This window comes from Columba livia, chromosome 19 (genome assembly GCF_036013475.1).
Source record: "Columba livia isolate bColLiv1 breed racing homer chromosome 19, bColLiv1.pat.W.v2, whole genome shotgun sequence".
Classification (NCBI taxonomy): domain Eukaryota; kingdom Metazoa; phylum Chordata; class Aves; order Columbiformes; family Columbidae; genus Columba; species Columba livia.
In genome coordinates, this window is record NC_088620.1 from 527,686 (window position 1) to 553,916 (window position 26,231).

The 26,231-nt window shown below is 55.7% G+C and overlaps 1 protein-coding gene across 6 annotated transcripts in view; it reads right to left on the reverse strand.

The window, feature by feature from the left end:
- Window positions 1-4,705: 4,705 nt before the first annotated feature.
- Window positions 4,706-26,231, reverse strand: part of MVB12B (multivesicular body subunit 12B) — a 58,298-nt gene continuing 36,772 nt past the window's right edge. For all 6 annotated transcript variants that reach the window (XM_065035342.1, XM_065035343.1, XM_065035337.1 and 3 more), the window contains 3 exons: window positions 14,629-14,684; window positions 13,102-13,161; window positions 4,706-9,129 (listed from right to left, as the gene is read on the reverse strand). In XM_065035342.1, coding sequence (XP_064891414.1) covers window positions 9,043-9,129; window positions 13,102-13,161; window positions 14,629-14,684 — 203 coding nt within the window. In that variant the 3' untranslated portion in view covers window positions 4,706-9,042. The remainder of the gene's footprint in view (window positions 9,130-13,101; window positions 13,162-14,628; window positions 14,685-26,231) is intronic.

Below are 26,231 nucleotides of genomic sequence, written 5' to 3' on the forward strand. Positions count from 1 at the left end.
GATTTCAGAGAGGTAGAAGTCTCAGGGATAATTAAGTTCCTAAAAGTTTCATATAAATAGGCATTTGGGCAGAAAAAGGAATTTCGAATTAGAACAGGCAAAAAGTTTGCATTAATGGCTTAAGCCATCGACTGGCTTCTGCGGAGCACGTGGGGCCCTGCGGGGAGACGGTGGGAACAGTGCTGGGTGTAGGTGGGAAGAGCAGAAAATCTCTGTGTAATTCAGATAAAAGTCAGCAGGAAACCACCTCTGGTACCTCCAGCGCTCACCAAACAAACCGGTTCTCACGTATCCCCGGAGTTTGTGTTTCATTTCTGCTGGCAGGGTGGCCAGTTCACGGACACGATGGCCTTGTCCCAGCCACCGGGGAACCATAAAATGCAGGCGCTGATCTCCAGGCGCCACCAGCAGCTCTGACTGGGCTGAACCTTCCTGGAAAGACCTTTTTCTGACTCTGGAAAGCAAGATTTTAGCTATAACTGCAAAGAAAGAAACACATGAAGGATGATGTGCTGCTTTGCACCGTGTGGCTGCAGTTGCGCGAGGACAGAGGTGACCCGCAGGGTTTCGCAGCGACGTTTGGTTCACGGGCCGGTTTGCAATCACGTGAATCAGCAGCTTCACGTCGCGCTCCCCAGAACCAGTCGCTGCTCCAGGCCATGGGGCTCACGCTCCCGAACCTTCCCCTGGGTGACAATGGGCACAAGTGCTACCTGGCGCCACCACTGCGCTGCACAGGGCGGCCCGGAGCCTGGGGCAGTGGTGGCGGCAGCAGCGGTGACAGCAGTGACAGCCCCGGGCAGCACGGCCAGCGTGTCCCCCTCTGCCTGTGTTGTCCCTCCCTGGGACTCTGGGTGTGGACACGTGTTATGTGATGTCAGGTTTCTTCACTCACTCACGTTCACTTTGGCGGAGCCCCCAAGGATCCACTTTGGTCCTGCTGAATGTTCAGTCGGGGCCTTAGAACAGGTCACTGCAGCCACCCTTCCCAGGACACGCCGAGCTGGGCGGTGCGCTCCCGAGGCGGCTCCGGCCGAGCCCTGGACGGGATCTGCTGGCTCGGGGCGTTCCAGCAGCACGGCACAGCGCCCCCTGCCCGCGCAGGCACCGGCGCAAATGCTGGCATGGGATGCACGCCGTGCTATGAGCGAAGACGGTAACCCAAAATTTGGCAGAGCAGCTGCATGAATACCCAGTTTAATGTAAGACCCAACACTCACAAGTCAAACTACAAAGTGGTCCCACTTGGGGTATTCTTGCAGGTTTTGGTTTAATTGAGCAGAATTGCAGGGGTCAGATTTCACCCTCGGCTCCCAGCGCTTCGGCGGAGAAACCGGCCCAGAACCCGCTTCCCCGGAGAACCGCGCTGCGCTTTGATCGGGCGCTTTCTCCCGACACGCCGCCCGGTTTATTAACTTCTGCTTCGCTTTAAAAGAGGCATCTACCGTTTTGCTTCCCTGAAGAAGCTCATAATGTTATAATTCAAGTGTCAGGACAGATTAGGTTAAATGTACTGTGCGATTCCCAAAGGAAAACAAACTTCCAAACATACTCTGTTTGCCTTGTTCCATGTCATGGATCGCATTAGAGCTGAACATGTAATTCTGTCGCCTAATGTGTTAAAGTTGGCATGGATTTTATTCTGTGCGCAAGGTGAGAAATGACTTAGCTAACACAACATCTCGTTCCCCTCTCTTGGCGTTCTTTCTTTATGAGATTCTGAATGTGACATTTTCACCAAAAATCCCCGCACTTATTTGTGAAAAATGTATATTAAACCCAAAACACATCAAATGGAAAGAAATCACAGATGGTTTTATTCACAAGCAGTAGAATTAATGGCCTTCCCTACTCTTTATAAATATTGGAAGCAGATGAGTTCATTACTATTTCACTCTAATAAAGAAAACCTGCTTGATTTTGACAAGACATCTACTTATCTGGTGTTTCTACTGAATAATAAAACTATTTTCTTTGAAAAATAAAGAAAAGTTATCAATAATCAAAAACCTGCCTAGAAAATTTGTCAATCAAAATAAAAAAAAAACCAAATCATTGTTTCTGATAACGCAGAAATGGAATTCAAGGGATTTTGAAAATGTCACTAATTTTCAGAACAGAAAGTCTGAAATGTTTACTTTGTGGTTGGCTGAAATTTTTACATCTTTCAGCAAAGCAAGCAGGAAAGTGAAAACATCTGAGGCGGCTTTGGAAAGAGGAGAGGCAGCACGAGCTGGAGGAGCCGCGGGCGCCTCCAGCCGCGAGAACTGCACACGGGCAGCGCTGGGGGCGCTCCCAGCCCCGCGAGCAGGCGCTGCCCCGCGGGGTCCAGACCCCCAGCGCTCCGGGGCCAGCGGCCCCAGGACCAGCAGCCACCGCGGAGGCGAACGCTGAGTCATTTCTAACCCCGAACAACTCCCGCGATGTGGTCATCCCGTTAGTCATGGAAATCCTGTGTTACTCCTGTTTATGCTCCTTTCAACACTTATTAACCAAGAGGGAGGGAGGTTTTATTGTAAACTGCAGAAGATGTTTATCCTCTCCAGGGCCGTGACAATCGGTTACATGGCTTATCCATCATTTCAGAGAAAGGAAAAGATTTTGAGAAACTCCCAGGGCAAGTTAATTTTTAAAGCCGTAGGAGGGAGAGGAGACAAGAAAACAAACAGCACCGGAGCCGCAGGCACACAAAGCCCAGCACAGCCCAGCGCCGCGGGGACCGGCCCCGTGCCCGCCGCGTCCCTGCAGCGCGAGGGGCTTTCCTGGGGGGAGCGGCTGGAGACACCTCGCCGGAGACAAACAGCCGCTCGGGGCCGGCAGCGCCGGGCTGAGCGAGGAACTGCTCGTGCTCCTAGAAAACAAATTCCACGAACAGACAGCGTAAACCAGCGCCCGTCTCGCTGTTCTCATCCCGCCGCTTTGTGCCTCGGAGCACCACGCGCACGCTCCAGCTCTGGTCTTTGAGCACAACAGCCCTGGCCAAAGTGCCACCAATGTCTGGAGGGACAGCCAGGGATGTCCTGGAGCAGCAGGGAAGAGGGAGCACGATGCCTTTGCTTCCCCGGGCTTTCAGCATCTCCTACCGACAGGACCCCTTCCAGCTCATCGCCACCAGCAACAACGCTTTAGAGAACGGCTGCTTCAGATTCTGGGAAGGATTAGTTTTGTTTTAACATTCGACAATTACCTGAAGATTCTGAGCAGCCGAACTAGGAAATGCAAAGATCAGAGGCTGAGCAGAGACACCGGGATTTCGGGAAAGCCTGGAACGTTTCGGCAGCAGCACGAGCCTCGAGGCCTCGGGCAGAAGTGCCGTTCACCAGCGGGACGAAGGTCCCGGGTCCAACCGCAGGCACACGAGGGCTGGGGATGCGGCTGCTCCCCGGCAGGTGCTCCAGGCAGCAGAGGAGCAGCACCACGCGGCTCCATGTGCGGCAGAACCGAGGCCACGTCCAGCGGCAGCAGCTCTTCAGGCTTTGACGCTCGCGGGCGCGCGGCTCGGCGATGGCTCGGCAGCAGCTCCGTCCCGCACGCCAGCACGGGGAGACGTGAGCTGGTGCGCAGGACGGGCTCACTCTGGTTTACGTCCCCCCTGCACCGTCACCTCCCCGGCCGGGATATTCGATCAGGTGGCAGTGACGGCTCCCACGGCAGCTCCAAGATGCAGTGACTTAGTTTCGGTGGAACAAATGGTTCTCACTTTCGAAAGGAGGTTATAAAAACATGTGCATGAAGAGAACGTTGGGAACTTGGGTATTAATCTCCTTTAATTCAAAGACCACTCAAAATAAGTGAGACAGAAATATTGGCTGGGATGAGAGAAGATGCCAGAGGTCGTATTTTGCTCTACCAGCTTGGGTCAAGTTTAGATGAATAATTTAGCACAAAGGACAACAATTTGCAGTTTTAGAGCTGCGGTATTGGCCTGTCCACACCTGAGGAGTCCTTTTCCCTGCTGGGTCTTGCTGCCACCAGCCACGTGGGTACCGGCCGGCACGGCAGCTACCACCACTGGGGCCCAGCACCACCACTGGGACCCAGCACCGCCACCGGGACCCAGCCGAGCCCAGGGAACAGGCTCTGCCCTGAGCTGAGCGCTGCCCTCACTGGCACCCGCACCATCCCTGCGCCAGGGATTCTTGCCACGTTGTGCCCCATCCTGCCAGTAATGAGGTGTCTCCTCACTGCTGGGAGGTGGCCAAAGGGACTTTGTGTGGCCCTGTGCAAGCTGCATGCTGCTGTCACCTGCTGGTGCTGTCACCTGCTGGTGTCATCCTGCGCGCTGCCGTCACCTGCTGGTGCTGTCACCTGCTGGTGTGTCACCCTGTGCGCTGCTGTCACCTGCTGCACGCGGCTGCTGCAGCCCCTGCTGCTCCGGCTGCAGCGCCGGGCGCTCCCGGCGAGGCCACCGCCGCCCTGAGCTGCAGCATCTCCTGCATCCAGCAAACCTGAGATCACATCCAGACACAGAAGTGGTTCCAGGTGCCGCAGCTACAACCGCTACACAGCAGCTCAGTTCACAACAAGCACCAACTCTTCACCCTGGAAACACCCGGGGCTGGGAAGTCACGGCAGCGATGGCGCGGAGGGACAGGAGCGGCTGGTCCCCAGGGATGCCCCTTTCTGCTCCCGCGAGGCCGAGCTGCAGCATTTTAAGCTGTTTCTATTCCAAATGTAAAACTCACACAAAGCACAGAGAACAAACTGATTAAAACAAGTTTTATTTAACAAATTATATTAAGAATACAGACTAAGTTATCACACAATGAAACTTCCCTTCGTAAAATACAGGAGGGTCATCTAAAATAAATATAAAATGTAGTAACATTCATAAGATTAATGCACAGTAAATTCACTTTCAGTAACCCAACAAAATGCATAGCATCTTAAAAAAACACTTTGCAACTGCATAAAAGGTTTCTCTTTTCCATTTGCATGATGACATTTAAAACTGTTGCTGTTAGGAAACAATTTCACAATAAACGACCAGAATATCCAAACTGTTTGGTTTCCCTGTACTGAATGAAGTGAGCAGCACCTTACTGAGGAGCAGGGGAGCCCCCTCGCTGCTGCGGCCCCCGGGGCTCCGGACGGCTCGGCCGGCAGCGCTCGGGCCGCTGGGCAAGGCTGCGGCTGAGGTCGGGATGGGACGGCAGCGCGAGGCGCGAGCCCTTGGGACCGGGACTGGGACCGCTCGGGGTGAGCTGCGCTGCCACCCCCGTGGGACCCGGGGACAGACGTGGGGACAGACCCCGAGTCGCCCGTGGGCAGCGGGGAGGTGAAGGCCAACGTGGGACCGGCCAGCACCACGGCACCGCATCCCGTTTCCCTCCCGCCGCACCAGTGTCCGTCTGTCCACGTTAGAGCTTCTCCAGGCTCCGCGTGTGCGGGGTCAGGCTGAAGAGCTCAGGAAACCAGGGGGATGGGGCAGGTGTGAAACCAAAGGAGCCCAAAGCTACAGACTACCAACAACCTCACTATACAGGATGCTCCCAGGGACCCCTCCTACAAACACCGCGGGCAAACTCGGTGACAGTCAAAGGAAAAAAGGCTGACAAAGTTTATTCCTATAACTACAGCTACATCTGTCCACACTTGAATTTTATCACGAAGTTAACACTCTACTTTCTGGACTAATTCCTTGCCTTTCCCGGCTAACACAGCGGACAGCACCGCGGCCCGGCCGGCCCGCGAGCCACCGCGGCGCACGACCTGCCCTTCGCCGCGAGAAATCCAGGAGGCAGCGTGTCACCACTAATTCACATCAGAAGGTGTATTTTGCAGTAAGCAAACCCCTCACTACTGCTTTTCTGTCTCTGTTGCACACACATGATAATTTGGCAAACTGATTTCTCCATCAGCCACAAGATTAAGCTACCTAGAGACTAGTTTTGTTCTAGAAATAGAGGAAAGCTAACCAAGCACATCTGATAAAGCTCTGTAAATCTGCTTTTGCTGCTCTCCATTGACTCATCCCTTACCCTTACACTCCAAAGGCTTCTCCACAGCCAGACAACATCCGAGTCGGGCTCCCTGACTGTTTATTGCCTGGGCCAATGCTACCGCAGTTGCCTTTTGGCCAGACGGGGAGCGAGATGCAAAGAGATGCTGGTTCCGGCTCTGGCATTTGCCAGTGGGGAGGACCTGCTGCCGGGGCGCAAGGACCAGCCTTGCAAGGCCCAGCTGCGAGTACCAAGGTTAAGGAACGGCAAATAACACCCGCCTGTGGAAATGCTGATCTGATGCTCAGGATCTTGGGAATTCAGAGATGAATGGTTGGTGGACTGAGAAGCCGACGCGTGACTGCGAAGCGCCCTGCGCTGTGTCTCACCGCGCTCCCCAGCGCGGCTCCGGGCCCTGCGCTGTGTCTCACCGCGCTCCCCAGCGCGGCTCCGGGCCCTGCGCTGTGTCTCACCGCGCTCCCCAGCGCGGCTCCGGGCCCCGCGCTCAGGACCTGCCCTGTTCTCAGCCTCTGCCAGCAGCTCTGGGAGCCCAGGGGCTCTCGCGGCTGCAGCTCTTCGCCTGAAACGCCTCTGCTGCACTGGTACCGCAGAACGGCTGTGCCGGGTCCCTCGCAGAGTCACCCTGCAGAAACGCTGTACAGATCCAACTTGGCTTTCAAGTTGCTTTGCAGATACACCCTGAAGCTGCTTTGCTAGGCCAGTGTAAGAGAGGGAAGAGTGAGAACCAACTACACAAATATATCCCGAAGATTTCAGAGATGCTTGTCCCAGCTCCGTGTCCTGTCAGCGTTTAGAGCCATCCAGTGTTTCTTGTAGGTCACTGAAGAGAAAGCTGAGCTTGCTATCTTTAAGGCAGCTGAGCAAACGGAACTGTTGCTATAAATATAAAGCACCAATTTTATCTACTGATGCTGTCTAAGGTAAATCTCACGGGAAGGGACTCGAAGCCACCTGCCCGTTTTTCTGGGACACAGCAGGAGTGCCCCCAGGCCCTGCACCGCTGCCCGAGTGCTGCACGGGAAGGAGAACGGGCTGGGGGCCCAGCAGCCGCCCCCCCAGCTCTGCCCCGCACCGGCGGCCCTGCCCGGCCCAGCCAGAACCGACGGGCAGCGCCGCGCGGAGCTTCACCTGCTGCGTGTCCACCGAGCCACGGGAGAAGCGATAAACGGATGCCACAGAAAACCACAGAACAAGTGACAAGCAGAAAAATAGAAAGACAAAAGATGGATGAGATGGGCATAGTACTACAGCATGGAGTGGATTTGAACTTCAAGTGAACCTGAGCCGAATGACCAGGCTGCCATGGTGTGTTCATTTGTCGGTGTCGGCGTCATCAATCTACTCTTTGTGAGCCTGGCGGTGAGGTCTGGCTTTGCTTTCCTGCAGGATAAATAAGAACTGAAAATGGTGCTGCAGCCTCCAAGTAAACGAGCACGTCCAGGGGTCACCCAAACCCCCAGAGCTGGTGGCAATGGTGTAGCTTTAATTCTTTTGCCCAAACATGACACACCTGCAACCAAATGGGCCTTCGCTTTCCAACCGCACAGCCTTGCTCTACAGAGGCAGCATCGGAAAATTATTTACCTGATTGGAAGAAGTTGAAGCAAAGACCTGGAATCAGTCTGTCCTGAATGTTACGGTAGTTTGTGCTCATTATCCCAGCAATATGGTACGGTGCCTTAAGACCAGAAATGAATCTTTGGACAAGAAATATTTTACATATGTACAAATAAAAAATACAAGCTGACAGTACAAAATCTACTGTTAGTCACCATCTGTCCAACTAGAAAACGCGAGATCAATCAAGAGCAGTGCAAAGCAGGTCAGGGCACACGTATGACCCAGACCGAGAGCGGCAATACTGTTATTTGTTACTATGGCAATTGCATTTCAATAGGGTTAGGTAATCAGTATCTTAGAATAGAAAAAGTTGTATGTTTTAACACCACCCAAAAATTGCCATTTTGCTGCCATGATGTAGCTTTGTTCTACAGCAGAGACTTGAAAAAGCAGCACGGAGTCAGATGGGCACTTCTAAATAACTTATTACAGCAACAGACTTCTCCAGGACATGCGTTTGGCGGGGGAGCAAGCTGAGGTCAGCGAGCACAGGCAGGCGGAGGTCAGGGTTTAACGATCCTGCCCTGATCCTGCACCGCGTCAGAGTTCAGTGCTTCCTGGGAGCGCACCGGAACGGGCACAGCTCTCGTTTGAGCAGCTGGTGGGGCGAACACTGGAACACTGTCCCAAGTGTCGGGCAGGTGACAGCACGCAGGCTGCCAAGGGGTCAGCGGCGCTGCTGCCGGCACCCAGCCCGGGAAGAAACACAGGATGTTTGTCACTGCAGGTCCTGACGGACACACAGACACGCTGTGCAAAGCAGGTGCTTCACCTCGGGAACTGCCGTGCAGCTGGTGCCCCCTGAGCCCTGCGCCTTGCCAGGGTGGGGATGGGCCCAGGGCAGCTCTGAGCAGCGATCCCAGCTCTGCCAGCCCAGCAAAACCAAGGGAACCCAGCATGGGGCTGAGGGCAGGCACAGCGGAGCTGCCATGTGCCCGCACGCGGGCGGAGCAGACCAGGGCATCGCTGCACTCGGCTGCTGGCTGAACCGAGTGCTGCAGGGGCCTCCCGCGCCTGGCGCAGAGCCCAGCACGACCGCACACCAGTGCGGCTGGGATGCCCAGGGGCCTGCAGGTTCACCGGCCGCATCTTTTACTCTTCCTTAGTTCTAGGGTTCACTGCTGAGCATCTCTTGATGGTCCGTGAGCTCATGGCTTGCTGTTTGCAGCAGTTTGTTACAGCTCTGTGACATTTCTGCCCTGCAGCAGGGGTTACAAAGTGGGGACAACCGAGGGGCTGCTGTCAGGCTCCAGTCACGTACTCACGTGGAGGCGTCTGCAGCGGGGGGGAGCAGCTGCCAAAGGTCACGCAGTCCGAGGTGTGGAGCGGTGTGTGCAGGAGGAGCTGGTGCAGCGCAGGGTGGGCGGCGATGGCAGGAGCCGAACTCTGCCGGGACGGCCCGTGCCGTGTCCTGCTCAGTAGTATGCACGCACACGCTGCTCCGGCGCCGGCGGCCCCCTCAGGACTGCGGCACGGGCGGGCACCGCGTGGGGCTGGGCGGCAGCCGTGCCGCCGCGCTCTGCTCTGTCCGGAAGCTGTAGTCGTACTGTGGGGCAAAGCGAGAGAGAGGAACAGAGGAACCGTGGGCATCGCCGATGCAGCCCGGGCCAGGGTGCACGGCCACACAGTCACACAGCCGCGCTCCTGGCCCACGGTGGGACAATACAACAATGAGATAAGAACCAGGCCTGGCAGCACCCTGAGCTGTGACATCCTCCTTGCCACAAGCAGGGCCACAGCGGGGGAGCCGCTGGCAGCGCCTGACCCAACCCTGTCAGTCCTGGGCAGGATCCACCCCCCTTCCCTAAAATTCAGCATTAACACAAACATGACCACGCTAACCCTGCGCGTAAAGCAGCTAGTCAGAAAGGTTCTCCTTTGCAGGCCGCACTTACACAAGCTAGTACCACCAGAATCAACATTTTTGGTTTGGCAAGGTGCATGAAACTTGGTGCAAACAAGCCGTTCCACCTGACGGACAGACCCCCCGCAGCCGTCTGGACAGACCCCAGCGGCTGGCCGGACAGACCCCAGTGGCCGTCTGGACAGACCCCAGTGGCCGGCCGGACAGACCCCGGCAGCCGGACAGACCCCAGCGGCTGGCCGGACAGACCCCAGTGGCCGGCCGGACAGACCCCAGCGGCCGGACAGACCCCAGTGGCTGGCTGGACAGACCCCAGTGGCCGGCCGGACAGACCCCAGCAGCCGGACAGACCCCAGTGGCTGGCTGGACAGACCCCAGTGGCCGGCCGGACAGACCCCGGCAGCCGGACAGACCCCAGTGGCTGGCTGGACAGACCACAGTGGCCGGCCGGACAGACCCCAGCAGCCGGCCAGACGCTGCTGCAGGCAGGGACGCCCCTTCGCTGGCTGGACGCGGCTGCGCGGCCCTGGGCATGGCGACGCGGGGAGCGTGCCGTAGCAGTGCCATCTTGTGGCACGCTGTGGCACCCCGGCAGAGATCACACCGTCCAACCCAGCTAACCCAGGTCAACAGAGCGGGTGGCACAGGGGTTTGAATGGTTCCAGCGAAGGAGCCTCCACAGCCACTCTGGCAGCCTGGCCAGGACTCCGCACCCTCAAAGGAAAGAAGTTCCTCCCAGTATTCAGATGGAACCTCCTGCGCTTCAGTTTTTGCCTGTTACCCCTTACCGACGAAATGTCCCCCAAGTGACCTTGCTGGCACCTGTCCCGAGCCACGCGTGTTGGGACAGAGCCGTGGAGCTGGATGTGCTGGCTGTGCCAGGGCTGCCGTGGGCTTGTCCACGGTGCCGAGAGCGCCGGGAGCCGCGCGAGGGCTGCAGGCTGCTCCTGGAGGACGAGCTGGACCGGCTGCTCCAGCCACTCCCGATGGACACGGACCTGCCCGTCTCTGCTCCAAGCCCAGTCCTGTCTGTCCCGGCTGTCGCGCCACCAGCGGCGCCGGCGAGGCCGCGGACGCTCTGGCAGCCGCTGCCGCCCCCGAAACGCCGACCCTGCGGCCGCGGGAACCGGGCCGGGCCGGACACCGGACACGGACCGCGGGGCTGCCGGGGCGCGGCCGGCAGGGGGCGCGCGGGCGCTGCGGCGGAGCGGCCGGAGCGGGGAGAACGGGAAGGGAACCGGGGAGAGAACCGGGGATATCGGGGGAGAGAACCGGCGGGAGAACCGGGGAGAACGGGGGAGAGAACCGGGAGAGAAGTGGGGAGAACCGGGAGAGAAGTGAAGTGGGGAGAACCGGGAGGGAAGCGGGGAGAACTTGGGGGAGAACGAGGGAGAGAACCAGGGAAAACTGGAGGAGAAGCGGGGAGCGCCGGGCCCGCTCCGGCTGTACACGGGGCCGCCTCCGAACCGGCACACGCATCTTCATTAATTTTCCCTCAATGTCACGATGTCACAGCGAGCAGCACCAGCCCCGAGCTAAATAAGCAATAAGCCTCATTTTTCAACACACAAACACATAAAGATGTCAGCTCAAACTGTTTACTAATTAACACTTAAAAAGACACAAATTAGATATGCGTGGCTAAGAGCAATTATAATCAAGACGAATTTCTCTAGTCATTTGGGAACTGAAAAAAATGCCTAATTGCTGGAACCAATGTTTTAAAAACTGAAATCATGCCAGTTAGCAAATATGTTCATTTAACGAACATTTCATGTGACTACACTCTGGAGAATTGACTACAAACATGAGAACAAGGAAAAATATTTCTGTATAAAATTAAAATTTTAAGCTCCTTTAGATTTACAACTTCTTCATTAAATATATTTGCAAAGAGCAGCCCACGAAAACTTGTAGCAATTAAGTGGTTAAATGAACTGCCTTCCTTGTCAGTTTAAAAGGAATGATTAATATTAGATGCTCACTTTACTAATTAGACTCTCTCTAGACTTTTCACTCAATGCCAAGCCGAGATGAGGACGGGACGCACCCTGCAGCCCGTGCAGCCCGACGGCCCATGGCACTGCTACAGCCGCGCGGCACCGCGGCCCTCGCTGCCACCGCAGCCCTCGCTGCCACTGCGGTCCTCACTGCCACCGCAGCCCTCGCTGCCACTGCGGTCCTCACTGCCACCGCAGCCCTCGCTGCCACTGCGGTCCTCACTGCCACCACTGTCCTCGCTGCCACTGCGGTCCTCACTGCCACCACTGTCCTCGCTGCCACTGTGGCCCTCGCTGCCACCACTGTCCTTGCAGCCACCACTGTCCTCGCTGCCACTACCACCTGCACCATGTGCCTGGTGATGCTCCCCTGCGCAGCACTGGCAGGAGTCGACAAACCAACCCCCGGGCCCCGTGGGGAGAGCTCACAGCACTGACGGCTCCTCTGCGTCTGGCATCCACCCACACAGCCGTGGCAGACGGCAAAGCCACCTCCAGCGCGGGCTGCACCGCCACGCACCGAGTCCTCAGGCTGCCGGGGCACGGCGCGGTGCTGCTGCGCAGAGCTGCCGGGGCACGGCGCGGTGCTGCTGCGCGGAGCTGCCGGGGCACGGCGCGGTGCTGCTGCGCGGAGCTGCTGGCTGCCGGCACGGCCCGGGCGTGCAGCACAGGACTGTGCCCGTTTCTGTCGGGTCTCCTGACAGGGTGGAGTCCCTCACCCGGCTCGTCTCGCAGCCTGGAGGTGGGTGCGTACATCTGCAAATGTGGCGACCGAGAGCAATAACTCTAGGAATTCTTTGGGAGTATTTCTGCCAGGCATCTAGCTCCAGGGAAAACGTTTGCGCTGCTCTGGAAATCCAGAAGATTTGCTGTAATGGTGCTATTGCTTGCAAGGGAAATAAAGCCACGCAGAAATTCACAATATTTATATGCGTAGCTATCTATGCGCAGACAAGATGCTTCATCAAGGAATATGGGCTGCATAATTATACTTTTCATTACCCTGAAACACGTACAGCCTGTAACGGAACACGAGGGTGCCGGAGAGCCGGCAGGTATCAACCTCTCCTCACAGGGCCACCCAGGCAGCCCCGGTGCCGCTGTCCCCCCCGCCGCACAGACACAGCCGCTCAGCACCACACAGCCCGTGCCGAAACGCTCCCTCGGGAGCACCAGACCGCCCTCGCTTTGATGGCTGTCTCCTCCCCACGCCCGCTGGCAGTGCAGCCTGGTTTTCCTGGTAACAAGTTACCAGCACCATCAAACTGCAAATGATGAACTAGGTTACCTGACATTGCCTTATCAAGTCCATTTGCTTCCCTGAGATGCAAGAGGCAACCTAACACAAGCAGTACCCTGCTTGTAACACGTTTTGTTAATACACGAGAAAGAAAAGTTAAATAAGAAAGACATCTGAATTAAAAGGAGGGTAGCAGACTTTGCCGTTAGATTGAACACCTAAAGCTTCTTCCCCCAGCACAGATTACAGCGGACATCGCTAACTCTGAGTTTACTGTTTGACTCCGCGTTGACTTTATGCACCAGCAGAGGCTCGAGAAAGACAAGAGAGACCTTTTCCACAAGGGAAAGGACCTTACAGCGAGGTGAACGCAGCTCTCATCGCACCTCGCTTACTGCCCGGCTGGCTACCTACCTCCTTCTCGATTTCTGCAAGGGTTTTGATTGTGATGCCCAGGAGATCAACTGGCTGCATCTGGCAACGAAAGCAAAAGGGAAAAAAAGAAACAGAAATGTCAAATTAGGGTTTGTTTTGTTTTGTTTTGTTTAATGTCAGCAAATATTCTATTACCAGAGATTTACAGGCACCATCTGTAAACACATGCTTACTCCTGTTTCTCAGCCCACCACACGTGTGAAGAAGATGGATCAGGGATAACAGTTCTAACACCTTTCTCCCCCGGTAGGGACAGCTGACACCCCTCCGCTGTCACTTTGTACAGGTGGATTTCAGCCACCTCGGGGCGGCAGGGCGGCTGTGACACCCCTCCGCTGTCACTTTGCACAGGGGGATTTCAGCCACCTTGGGGCGGCAGGGTGCCTGTGACACCCATCCGGTGTCACTTTGCACAGGGGGATTTCAGCCACCTCGGGGCGGCAGGGCGGCTGTGACACCCATCCGGTGTCACTTTGCACAGGGGGATTTCAGCCACCTCGGGGCGGCAGGGCGGCTGTGACACCCCTCCGCTGTCACTTTGCACAGGGGGATTTCAGCCACCTTGGGGCGGCAGGGTGCCTGTGACACCCATCCGGTGTCACTTTGCACAGGGGGATTTCAGCCACCTCGGGGCGGCAGGGCGGCTGTGACACCCATCCGGTGTCACTTTGCACAGGGGGATTTCAGCCACCTCGGGGCGGCAGGGCGGCTGTGGCCGGCGGGCACTGCTGACACCCTGCGGGTTGCTGCGGCCGCAGCGCCGGGTGTGAGCGGCAGCGCCGGCGGGAAGCCCAACCAAACTGACCATGTGGTGGCAATGGTGTCTAAAGGATCCGAGGGGAGGATTAGCACGACCTGATCTCTCTGCATTTACCCTCGCAGCGGGGACTCCAGCTTTCTGGGAACAGCGGCCCATAAACAACGCTTCCAGAAAGCAGTGGTTGTGAGAAAGCACGTCCGGCTGCACACGCGGGTTGTGTCAGCAGCAGAAAGCACAAAGCAGGAGCACCATGTGAAAAGTCAGATAGAGCTGATGGCTTGGTGCTTGCCTTAACAGCTTCTTGTAAATTGATTTTTAAAGAGGTCTTGTTTTAGGATTGGATGGATCAGAACTGGCAATGGGATGCTGAGCGTCTGAGCTCTGGATCACCGACTTAAACTAGCACTGGGGCTCAGGGACGCTCCAACTGATTGTGAATCGGTACAATCCACGCTAAGGAATTAGAAATGCTTCCAGCCCCATACAGTCCCATTGCTATTTCTGTTTCTGACAGTGATAAACCTTCAACTCCCAGGACAATTCAGTTTCAGGAGTGATCTGGCAGAAGCCATTCCCACCCTGCAGGAAAGTATTGTCACAACCCTGGGGCATTTCACCCACTGTGAATGTATGAGAACCCACAAAAGAAAAGCTCCCAGAAACAGATCATTTATGTTGATGTCTTGTGATCACTCCCCACGGAAGGATGAATTTCAGACATTGGGAGAACAACAACGGCAACTCACCCCTTCAGGAGCACAGGCAAACTTCTCCGAAATCATAAAAGGCACTCCATCCATCGCTGAAAGGGACAAAACGAGCAGACACATCACATTTCCAGCTGACTTCTGACATGCAACTTCACACATTCCCAGTGACAGACCAAGTATTCACAGCATTGACACATGACTGATAGCTCACAGAAGTTACCGCCAGGCTTCTCCTCCCTCTAACCCGCCAGTGGTTTCCTTCTGCCTGAGACACAGCTGGCTCAGGAACCCACGGAACCCTCCTGCTCTATCCACATACAACTTATGGTCTCAATTCTGAGTGTCCCCATTTGGTTCAGCTGCCAGGACAGTATTTGAAACCAAACCCAAACACTTAAAAGAGGACAGAGATCTATGGAGTGTTAGCACACAGAGCCACCTGAGCAAGAGGACGAGGAGCACGCCTGGTCTGTGTCACTCGTGCCCCCACGGCAGTCAGCGCCCTGCCCGGCAGAACGCAAACCCCGGCGAAGCACCGGCCCCGGCCCGGCCGTGAGCAGCGGAGCCACAGCACCAGCAGACCTGACCCACAGGGTGGACACCAGCACTGCCCGGGGACAGACGCAGGGACAGGACGGCACAGCCGCGTGTCACCGGGCCAGTCCCTCCCTGCGCACAACCTCAGCCATGCCACCAGCATTGTTTGCCTTTATGTCTCTTGTGTTTTCTCCTTAGACAGTGCAGTGATGCTCAGTGGTTTTGTCTTGCCATCACCACCCGGAGTCCTCACGGAAAGCCTCCCGCAAGACGTGTCAGTGCAAGGGAGACGCTGCTTCTAAAACGTGTAACTCAGCAACTTCCACATGACTGAAAACGGCGCATTTCTAAGGCAGAGTGCAGACCCAAATACGCGCGCTTTGTTTCAGTGACACCTTAACATCTTATGTCTTTACATTTCAGCTCTGAAAGAAATATAGACTTCAAACTAGAGCCAGTTTAAGCCCTGAAATGCCCTCGAGTAATCCTCAAACAGGGTTTTCTTCCACAAAGCATCCGCACCCATGAACCCGGTGTTTCTCTGCTTGCTGGTTGTAACTTCCACCAGCACCAGAGTTACCACACTAGTGATTTAACAAGGGTTATTTAATAATGCTTAGCATTTTACATTTGCTTTGTGTATTTTTGACTTAAAAAACCCCTCCACCGGAGTAACTTCACTATCAAAGGTGCTATGTGGCAGCCACAAAGCTGCATGAAACAAAAGGAAACAGATGAAAAGCAGCATCACCAAATCCAGGAAGTTTTGAACCTGAAAGACCATCTGCGTTTGTTATCCCGACAGAAACCTGCTTTGATCAGTCACACGCCGGCTTTTGTAAAGCAATTTAAAGAATAAGCTGCGATGAGCGCGCGCGTTTCCCGCAGCCCCGTCCGTCCTTGGTCCTCGCGCTCCAGCCCCCGCTCAGCACAACGCGGCAGATGAAAGCAGGGTGTGCCAAAGGCTCAGCAGCGCAATTAGCATTCTCCTAAACAAACGAGCTTCAACAGAGCTGTAATTAAGCAGGCCTGTAATTAAGTAGATGCCCTTTATCATAACGATCATGCTTAAAAATGGCATGATGCATGGAAGTGTGTTATTAATGCTGCACTCCCAGAGCGCGGGAGCGTGCACGGGAGCCGGCGTGTCAGGCCCGTCACGAGGCTGCTGGTAAAACACATTACAGAGAGACATCGGAAACCAGCATTCAGCGGCTCTGTTCACAGCCAGGCTCCAGCAGTCAGGAGGAGTTAAATACCCCCCAGTGCAGGAAACTTTACAGAAATAAAGCACCAGAGGCTGCCAGAGCCCCAGTGTCCCCGGCCCGGCCTGCAGAGCTGCGCGGGTGCACGGAGGCTGCAGGCAATGGTGGGACCCGCAGACACGTCCCTCGCCTCTGCTCCCAGGCTGGACCATGGCCAGGAAGGACAGAAGGACAGCCCCGAGTCCCCCGCTCGCCCGTGGAGGTGCTGCTGCCGTCCCGCAGGAAGAGTCAAAGCTGCTGCTGCCTACAAAGGGCTTTTTCACATTCACAGGGATGGGGCACCCAACTTCCTTCCAGGAGGGTAAATCCAAACCCAAGAAGGTTAACAGATGCAGTGACAATCTGCTCCAGCGCAACCCTGAACCAGCTCACGTCAACATCAGGCCGGTGCCGCGACGGGGCTGCGCAGGCGGAGCTCAGGCTCGGCGCTGGTGGGCACAGCAGCTCCCGCGGACGGGCGGGCGGTGACGGTGACCGCGGGCAGCGGCCCCAGGGCAGCAGGAGCTCCCGCGCCGCCCGCGGGTCCAGCACCCGGGTACGGGCACCAGCGCGCCCGCCGCGCACCACGAGACAGCGCGCAACTGCCTTTACAGCAGTCAGTTAATTCCATAATAAAATTAAATGAAACCAGAACTGTAGGAGGCTTTTAATTCCATGTCCCTTGTTCTGATGTTGTGCTGTAAATAAACATCAGCAGCAGCCTCTCGTTTTTTTCCCGTTTCTTCTGAAGCATTCCTGGCAGGCTCTGGCGAGCAGAGACTGTGCTGAGATTGTGCCCAGTGTTACCAGTTCCACGGGCAGCACCAAGACTCACCAGCCAGGCTCCGGCCCGGAGCTGCGGTTCTTGTTTCAGTCTGGTCAAGAGCTATTCAACGTGCCTCGATGTCAATCTGTGCCGCATTCGAGACCAGAGGCGGTAACACAGAGGGCTGAAAGGAATTGGTGCTGGTGGATGATAAAGTACAGCTCTCTTTCCAAAGGCAACATGTACTGATTCGGAACAAAAAAGGTGGACAAGGTCCCACTTTTAAAGCATTGCCGCCGCAGCATTACTCGTGTCACCACGTGAGGAAACTCACACCTAATCCAGGTAGGCTGTAACATCTTTAAAACGTTGTGACTTTAAAATATCTTTAAAGACCTATAAATCGTTTGCACATCGCACAGGTCACCGAGGGGCTCCTCACCCAGGCCAGCAAAGCTGCTCTTGTCCTGCGCAGCTGAGCGGGGCCGCAGGACGTCACCCCCCCGGCCCCAGCACCGCCGCTCACCAGAGCCACCTGGTACCGCCGCTCACCAGAGCCACCGGGCACCGCCGCTCACCAGAGCCACCGGGCACCACCGCTCACCAGAGCCACCAGGCACCGCCGCTCACCAGAGCCACCCGGTACCGCCGCTCACCAGAGCCACCCGGCACCGCCGCTCACCAGAGCCACCAGGCACCGCTGTTCACCACAGCCACCGGGCACCGCCGTTCACCAGAGCCACCGGGCACCGCCGTTCACCACAGCCACCGGGCACCGCCGCTCACCAGAGCCACCTGGGCACCGCCGCTCACCAGAGCCACCCGGTACCACCGCTCACCAGAGCCACCGGGCACCGCCGCTCACCAGAGCCACCGAGCAACGCCGCTCACCAGAGCCACCCGGCACCGCCGCTCACCAGAGCCCCCGGGCCCATGGCAGCAGGTCCTCCCCATGCAGCTGCACCCACAGCGTCCACAACAGACTGCGGAGGTGCCTGTGCCTTTCACCCTCAAGCAGAACAAAATAAAACGGGATTTCAGAGAGCAAAATGTTTGCGATGGCTGTCTGCTGTCTCCCAGGAGCGGCTCCTCCCTGAGGGTCACAGCCAGTTAGCTCAGTCACTGCAATTAGATAAAGGAGCTGGAAGGAGCCAGCGGCCAGAAGCGCGTTCCTAACACCAACCCCGAAGGACGGTCCCGCGAACCCCGCTGGGAGGAGGCTGGTGGCGCCCAGCAGGGCACAGGGCCACCCCTCAGCGGGCGCAGGACCGCAAACGGCACGGCCAGCTTCTAAGTGCGCCTACTCCTTCATTAGCATGTACTAAGTCTTACTCTGAGCCTCTAAAGGGCAAACCCCAAAACTCTGCTCTATAAATAAAACTTGTTAGCTCGCTCAGAAATTCTCTCTTTAATCTGAAAAGTACTGTCACCCTCCCATAAGCACAGGATAGATGCTGCCTTCTGTGCCGGAGACTCCAACTACATCTCAGTTGTCAAATTAGTAATTCATCTTTCTTGAATAACTATATTTTTAGCAAAGCTACCAGATTTAAATAATCAGACCTGCCAATGCTACCCTAATTTAAACGTGCTGATGAACTTTCACAGGCAGCATCAGCTAACATAATGAGTTTCTGGGTGACAAAGAACTTCAGACTGTAGCTCTCTACACTACCCGGCGTAATAAGCACTTGTTCTTTTCTACAATGCGCACATAAAAGAGGAATCTAAATAATAATTGCTGTAATTATCTTGAAAAATATGTGGTGATTAATGGTGATTATGAAAATCTGTACAATTTTTATTGAAATCTCCAATGATCAGACGCTTTCTCGAAACAGCCGTTAAGCAGCAGCCAGGGACACAACAAGCACCACGGACGCGCCCGGCGCGGCCCCCGCGCGGCCAGGGACCCCGCGGGAGCTCCCAGTGACCACCGAGTGACACACGTGTCATCGTGCACAAAGTTCAACCTGCTCTGTATGCAAATAATTAATTACTCTTGTATCCAACTAGCAGTTTGTCACGACACATTAATGACTTGATAGACTTCTGTGAACTAGTGAACACAGGACAGCAGAGCGCTTTTATCGTCATTTAATTTAAAAACGATCCTGTGTGAAATTATCTAGTTGTGAGTGATGGAAGCATAAAGAACAGACTCAGCAAAGCTGCTTTTGGATCATTGCTTTATTAATGGTAACGTCAGGGAGATGAAAAATGCTAACATGGTCATACTTGGCTCCGGGCACAGACGAACAGCGGCCCCGGGGGCTGGCGCGCTCGGTTCGCACACTGCGGCGAGCGCCAATTCTTCACAGCGCGGCAGTGGGGACACACGGCCACGCAAGGGCTTACGCACCTCGCTGCCGAGGAAACAACGGCTGCTTCTGCATCTCAACTCCCACCATAAGCTTTTACAGCTCTGCATTTCTTTATTGCTGCTTTTGCATGGCCTCTACACTGCTGATGTTCAAAATATTTAAATAAATACGGAAATAAAGCCCTTACAAAACATCTTCCTGCGTAACTTTGAACATTAAGCATTGCTAATCCAAACCAACAAAAAACCGCCAACATGTACCATCACCGCTTTTAAAATTCAAATGATCTCACGTTTCAGGATGGCTTTCTGCAACTCCACAAGAGTCTTCGGATTTTTCCCAGACCTGACGCTAGCGGAGAGTTCACGTTTCACCAAGACGAACGTCTCGCAAACCGGCCCCAGCAGCGACAGGAAAGCAGCAGAGCCCACCTGTCCGGAGGAAACTCAACTCTCCGCGAGCTTTGGAACAGACACCCTCTGCTCCTGCGTTTCTGTACACAGGAATTTAAACAGCAGCCTGAAGAGTAAACACGTGCGTGTGCCCTCTGCTACCGTGCACCCAACCCCAGACAGAACGCCACCACTCTGCGCTTCCAAACCACTCATCAGAGCAAAACCTCAGGGGGAAAACAAAGGCAAACTCTCTGGCGAGCTCCTGCCCAGCCGGCTGCAATCAGGAACGCTGCGACCGCCCCGGACTGCAGACACGGCCCCAAAATGCACACTTCTTTATTTCATAAGGTACCCCAGTATCAAGACGTTGGCCCCGTCTCCTCTGGCTCCTCAGCAGTGCGTTCTCAGCCTGCCCAGCACAGCCCGTGTGAAGGGACCCGGGGGCGCAGAGCTGTCCCCAGCCCAGCACACCCGCGATGTGACAAACCCGGCGGCCTCTCCGGGACATCCTGCAGCTCCGGCTGTCGCTCGGGCTCGCCGGCTGTGCCGTTCCCACAGAGGCCGCGGCCACCGGCTGTGACGGGCGCTGGGGTGGCCGGCCCTGCGCAGCCCCTTGTTACCCAAACACACTGGTGAGAGCAGACCAGCGAGGACGGGACGGGACGGTCCCACGCTGCGCTCCAGCAGGCGCTGCCCGGCAGCCCCGCGGGCAGGAGCACCGGCCCAGCTCGGCCCCTCCGGACACGCTCCCGCGGCGCCAAGAGGAACCCGGTGCCGGCACCCGGGCCGGGTGGCGCGACGGCACCAGCGCCCAACCACACGGTGCTGGGTGCGGCGAGCAGGAGAGCAGGGGCCCCCGGGAAGGACGGAAACCTCCGTGATGGGGAAGGTTTACAGCTTTCCTGTTCGTCTTGAAATGACTTTGATTAAAAGAACAGACCTAGACTAAATTTTCATTTTTGCTAATTTGATTGTCAGCCTTGATTTTCTCTGTTTCCTGCACAGCTCACGACACAGCACAATTAGTTCTTTACTGCTAGATCAAGACATGAAAACACTTGAGAAAATACTCCTGGTTTTGATTATTTTCTTTTTTAAATAGAGCGAAGGTTAAGCGCTGCACGGTGACGCTCAGCGGTACCTCAGCGCTGCGGCTGTATCAGCACCAGAGAACATGGAGAGACTTCAAACAAGCTCTTCAAATTGCAAGTGTTTAGGAGCTCTTGATTTTATTATTTTTTAATAAAATGTCGTCTTTGAAGTCTCCGCACCACACTAAACTTCAAAGATCACACCTAAGCATGTGCTACTTCCAAGCAACAACCCTTAATTAATTAGAGCAGAGCAGATAGAAAGCAGGGCCCGGTGCGGGGCTGCGGCAGGTCCTGCGCGGGGACGGGCCGCTCCCCGGCCTCCGCGCATGGGCCGCGCTGAAGAGAAACACAGACGCTTTGCAATTACTTTCAGCTCCAGCTGTAATGACAGCCAGACTCCTTGGAAGTCATTAAACATGTCGTGTCTGGCTGCCGCAGCGAGGCGCGGGCAGGACGGGGGCCGGAGCGAGCGCTTGCAAAAAGCATCTCGGGAAGCCCCACAATGGTTGCTCTGTTCCCCGGCCGGCGGCTGGAAACTTCTCCCTCTTGATGAGAGAAACATCCTGTTGGGTAACGGCCGCTTCCTTCCAGCCCCGGTGTTTCCTGCGCCGCAGTCGTTTCAGTACCGCAGGCTAGGAGCAGGGTATATTAAAGGAACATGCTATGTTTTGTTACAATATCTGGCCCTGCAAGCTCCGATTTTCCTTTGCGAGACACCCGCGGAGGTGTGACGTTGTACAGCAGGGCAGGGGGTGTCACCCGAGGGTGCTGGGCTCCCCGGCTCAGGAGCTCTGACCGGGGCCCGTGGCAGCTGCCATCCTGCCCCGCAGCACCGTGCACCTCCAGCTGTGCACCAACTGACCCACATCTGTCCATAGGGCTCCCTGGGGAGAGAAGGGTGCACAGCACCCTCTCAACATGGTTTTGTTTTAAAGGACTGTATGTTTTCAAAACAGGCAGCTTATGGCTTCCAGCAGAGGCAGGGAAAGGAAGAGGGATCAGCCATCCTGAAAGCACCACGCTCTCCATACCACGGGCACCCTTAAACCCCAGTGCAAAGCAGAAACTCAGCCCGAGCGTGGCTGGAAAGGACAGGGACACCCATCTCCTGCCAGGAGCGCTCCAGTGCACAGAACACGAGCTCCCACCATCCAGTGATACGACATCTCACCGCAAGAGCCTCAACAAGGACCCAAAGCCGAGCTCTGCAGTGCAGGAGAGGAGGGCAGCATGGCAAGGGCAGAGGCATGCTGCACCAGACCCGCCGCGCTGCACCAGAACCGCTGTGCTGCACCAGACCTGCCGCGCTGCACCACACCTGCCGCGCTGCACCACACCTGCCGCGCTGCACTGCACCAGACCCACTGTGCTGCACTGCACCAGACCTGCCGCGCTGCACCAGAACCGCTGTACTGCACTGCACCAGACCCACTGTGCTGCACTGCACCAGACCCGCTGTACTGCACTGCACCAGACCCACTGTACTGCACTGCACCAGACCCCCTGTACTGCACTGCACCAGACCCGCTGTACTGCACCAGACCCGCTGTGCTGCACTGCACCAGACCCGCTGTACTGCACTGCACCAGACCCGCTGTACTGCACTGCACCAGACCCGCTGTACTGCACCAGACCCGCTGTGCTGCACTGCACCAGACCCCCTGTACTGCACTGCACCAGACCCGCTGTACTGCACCAGACCCCCTGTACTGCACTGCACCAGACCCGCTGTGCTGCACTGCACCAGACCCGCTGTGCTGCACCAGACCCGCTGTACTGCACTGCACCAGACCCGCTGTACTGCACTGCACCAGACCCCCTGTACTGCACTGCACCAGACCCCCTGTACTGCACTGCACCAGACCCGCTGTGCTGCACTGCACCAGACCCGCTGTACTGCACTGCACCAGACCCGCTGTGCTGCACTGCACCAGACCCGCTGTGCTGCACTGCACCAGACCCGCTGTGCTGCACTGCACCAGACCCCCTGTACTGCACTGCACCAGACCCGCTGTGCTGCACCAGACCCCCTGTACTGCACTGCACCAGACCCGCTGTGCTGCACTGCACCAGACCCCCTGTACTGCACTGCACCAGACCCGCTGTGCAGCACTGCACCAGACCCGCTGTGCTGCACTGCACCAGACCCCCTGTACTGCACTGCACCAGACCCGCTGTGCTGCACTGCACCAGACCCCCTGTACTGCACTGCACCAGACCCGCTGTGCTGCACTGCACCAGACCTGCTGCGCGGCACTGCACCAGACCCCCTGTACTGCACTGCACCAGACCCCCTGTACTGCACTGCACCAGACCCGCTGTGCAGCACTGCACCAGACCCGCTGTGCAGCACTGCACCAGACCCCCTGTACTGCACTGCACCAGACCCGCTGTGCTGCACTGCACCAGACCTGCTGCGCGGCACTGCACCAGACCCCCTGTACTGCACTGCACCAGACCCCCTGTACTGCACTGCACCAGACCCGCTGTGCTGCACCAGACCCGCTGTACTGCACTGCACCAGACCCCCTGTACTGCACTGCACCAGACCCGCTGTACTGCACTGCACCAGACCCCCTGTACTGCACTGCACCAGACCCCCTGTACTGCACTGCACCAGACCCGCTGTGCTGCACCAGACCCGCTGTACTGCACTGCACCAGACCCGCTGTGCTGCACTGCACCAGACCCGCTGTGCTGCACTGCACCAGACCCGCTGTACTGCACTGCACCAGACCCCCTGTACTGCACTGCACCAGACCCCCTGTACTGCACTGCACCAGACCCGCTGTGCTGCACCAGACCCGCTGTGCTGCACTGCACCAGACCCCCTGTGCTGCACTGCACCAGACCCGCTGTACTGCACTGCACCAGACCCGCTGTGCTGCACTGCACCAGACCCGCTGTACTGCACTGCACCAGACCCGGCCCAGCCGCAGGATCCGGCACCTGGAGCGCAGGGCCACAGCTCGTCTGCGGGAGGAGACCCACCGTGCCACCGCACAGCAACTCAGGATCCAGGTCTGCTAATGTGATTTAATTTTTAAGTGCTCAGAGTTATTACTGGAGCCACATATTTCTACCAGGTAAATTTCATTTGCATATGCAAATTATCTCTAAGTACACTGCACCATTAATATGATCACTAATTACATAATAATAGTCACCAATCTCTACACAGATCAAACTTACAGTTTTGTAGCTATTAAGGAAATTGTACTTTGTAATTAAGATAATCCTCATTTCCAGATGCTAATTAACTATATAATAATTAGCTGCTTTTGCTAATGCAAATTAAGTATTTTCATCCTTACTGGTAAAAGAGTTGCTTATCACTTAAAAAAGAGGCAACCTAGAAATAATCCCTCCTCCCCCTTAAAGGTGAAAAGGTAACTCCATTTTTATCAGTCTCATTTGAAAATGCAAATTATCCCTGATTAATCCAGTCACAGATAAATGAGTCCACCTTGTGGCACTGATGCCGGCCCGGAGCCTCCCTCCCGCCCGGCGGACAAGGACCACGCGCGGCCCCCGAACGCCGCAGGCCCTGTCCCCTGCCCGGCACCGGCACCCAGCACAGCACCGGCACCCACCGGGCCCGTCCCGCGGCCGGCGGCACGAGCGAGCGGCCGGCATCGCCCAGCGCCGCCACCCCGCGCCCAGCGCCCCGGCAGGCTCAGCCTCGGCTGCGGCGCATTCATCATCTGCTAAACCAATCCACCCGCTCCGCACCACCATTTGTCATTAATTATGCTAATCAGCAAACCATTACTCTCTGATGACACCACGGCACTTATTAGCTAGTTATGGCTTTTCAAAAGCACAGCTTATTGTGCATGCAAGTGCCGCGCACACATCAGCCCACAGGGAAGAAATGTCCAATTATGAAAAGAAGAAATTTGCTATTATCTCCTCCTAACAAACCAATTTAGTAATTATAAAAGTCTCTGAACTCAGAAGGATTTTTTAAGAAGAGCTGAGCGATGAAACCGGAGAATTTTGTTTGCAATAACTTTCTGAGTTGGAACTAAAGTGACAATAGGGGAATGAACAGTTTTTATTATCGTAATTACAATTCTTGCATCTTGAGATGATCAAAAAGTAGAATTTATCTAATGGGATGACTCTATTTGGCCCTTCCCTTCAAGTATCCCATCTATTCTAGTTAACGCATCATGGATGTTTCCGTAGGTCCAGCCTGCTCCCGTCACCACGTACGCGGCTGTGTGAGCAGCGCCAGCGCTGCCGAGCACAGGAGCCGGGGACACGGCGCACGGGACCTGGCGGGCAGGGTGCTGCGATGGAGCACCACGGGGGACACGGTGTGCAGGACCTGGCGGGTGCGGTGCCGCGATGGAGCACCACGGGGGACACGGTGTGCAGGACCTGGCAGGCGCAGTGCCGCGATGGAGCACCACGGGGGACACGGTGTGCAGGACCCGGCAGGCGCAGTGCCGCGATGGAGCACCACGGGGGACACGGTGTGCGGGACCCGGCGGGTGCGGTGCCGCAATGGAGCACCATGGGGGACACGGCCGATGGCGCCTGAGTCCCGGCTGAAGAACAGCCCGCTGGAGCACCCCATTCATTTGCAATTCCTAAGTTGTTTTGCCCACTGTGAGAGGAATACCACTAGTTTTAGAAGCTTAATACGTGTTAAGAGCTCATTAATATCATCAGAGTAAATGGGCCTATTAAAACATCTTTAAGCAATATCTGAACATAAATCTCCCTAAACTATATTTAATGACTCTACTTAAGATACATTATATGCAAGCCTTAATGAGACATTAGATAGCATTTTGAAGATTAAAATTAGAGAATCCATATAAAGTCTGTCCACTTAATGTAGCCTTAAGCTACACTGATGAAAAGCATTACTATCAAATTATTACTTCATTAGAACAAATATTTTCTAATCATTTCTGATTTATGCCATTAGTCGTCTCCATATATATTATTTGTGTATATATATGAGCATACACAAAACAATTTTCTAGTTCCACAGGAGACAGGAGAAATTTTGAGCTTTCTAATGGTTGAGTTAATTACTTGTCTTTTTTCTAGCAAGTTAAAAATAAGCGCTCTTTATAATGTCCATTTACTGTATCCCCACCTTTCTAGTTTAATTGGAGATTTTTAATTCCATTAACCACAAGGTCACCTTTTAAACATTTGCTGACTTGCTTTGTGAAGACCCACAAGAAGCTTTGGACTCGGACCCGGACCGGGGGGAGGCCTGAGCGCGGTGGCGGCGGGGCAAGCCACGTGAACCCACC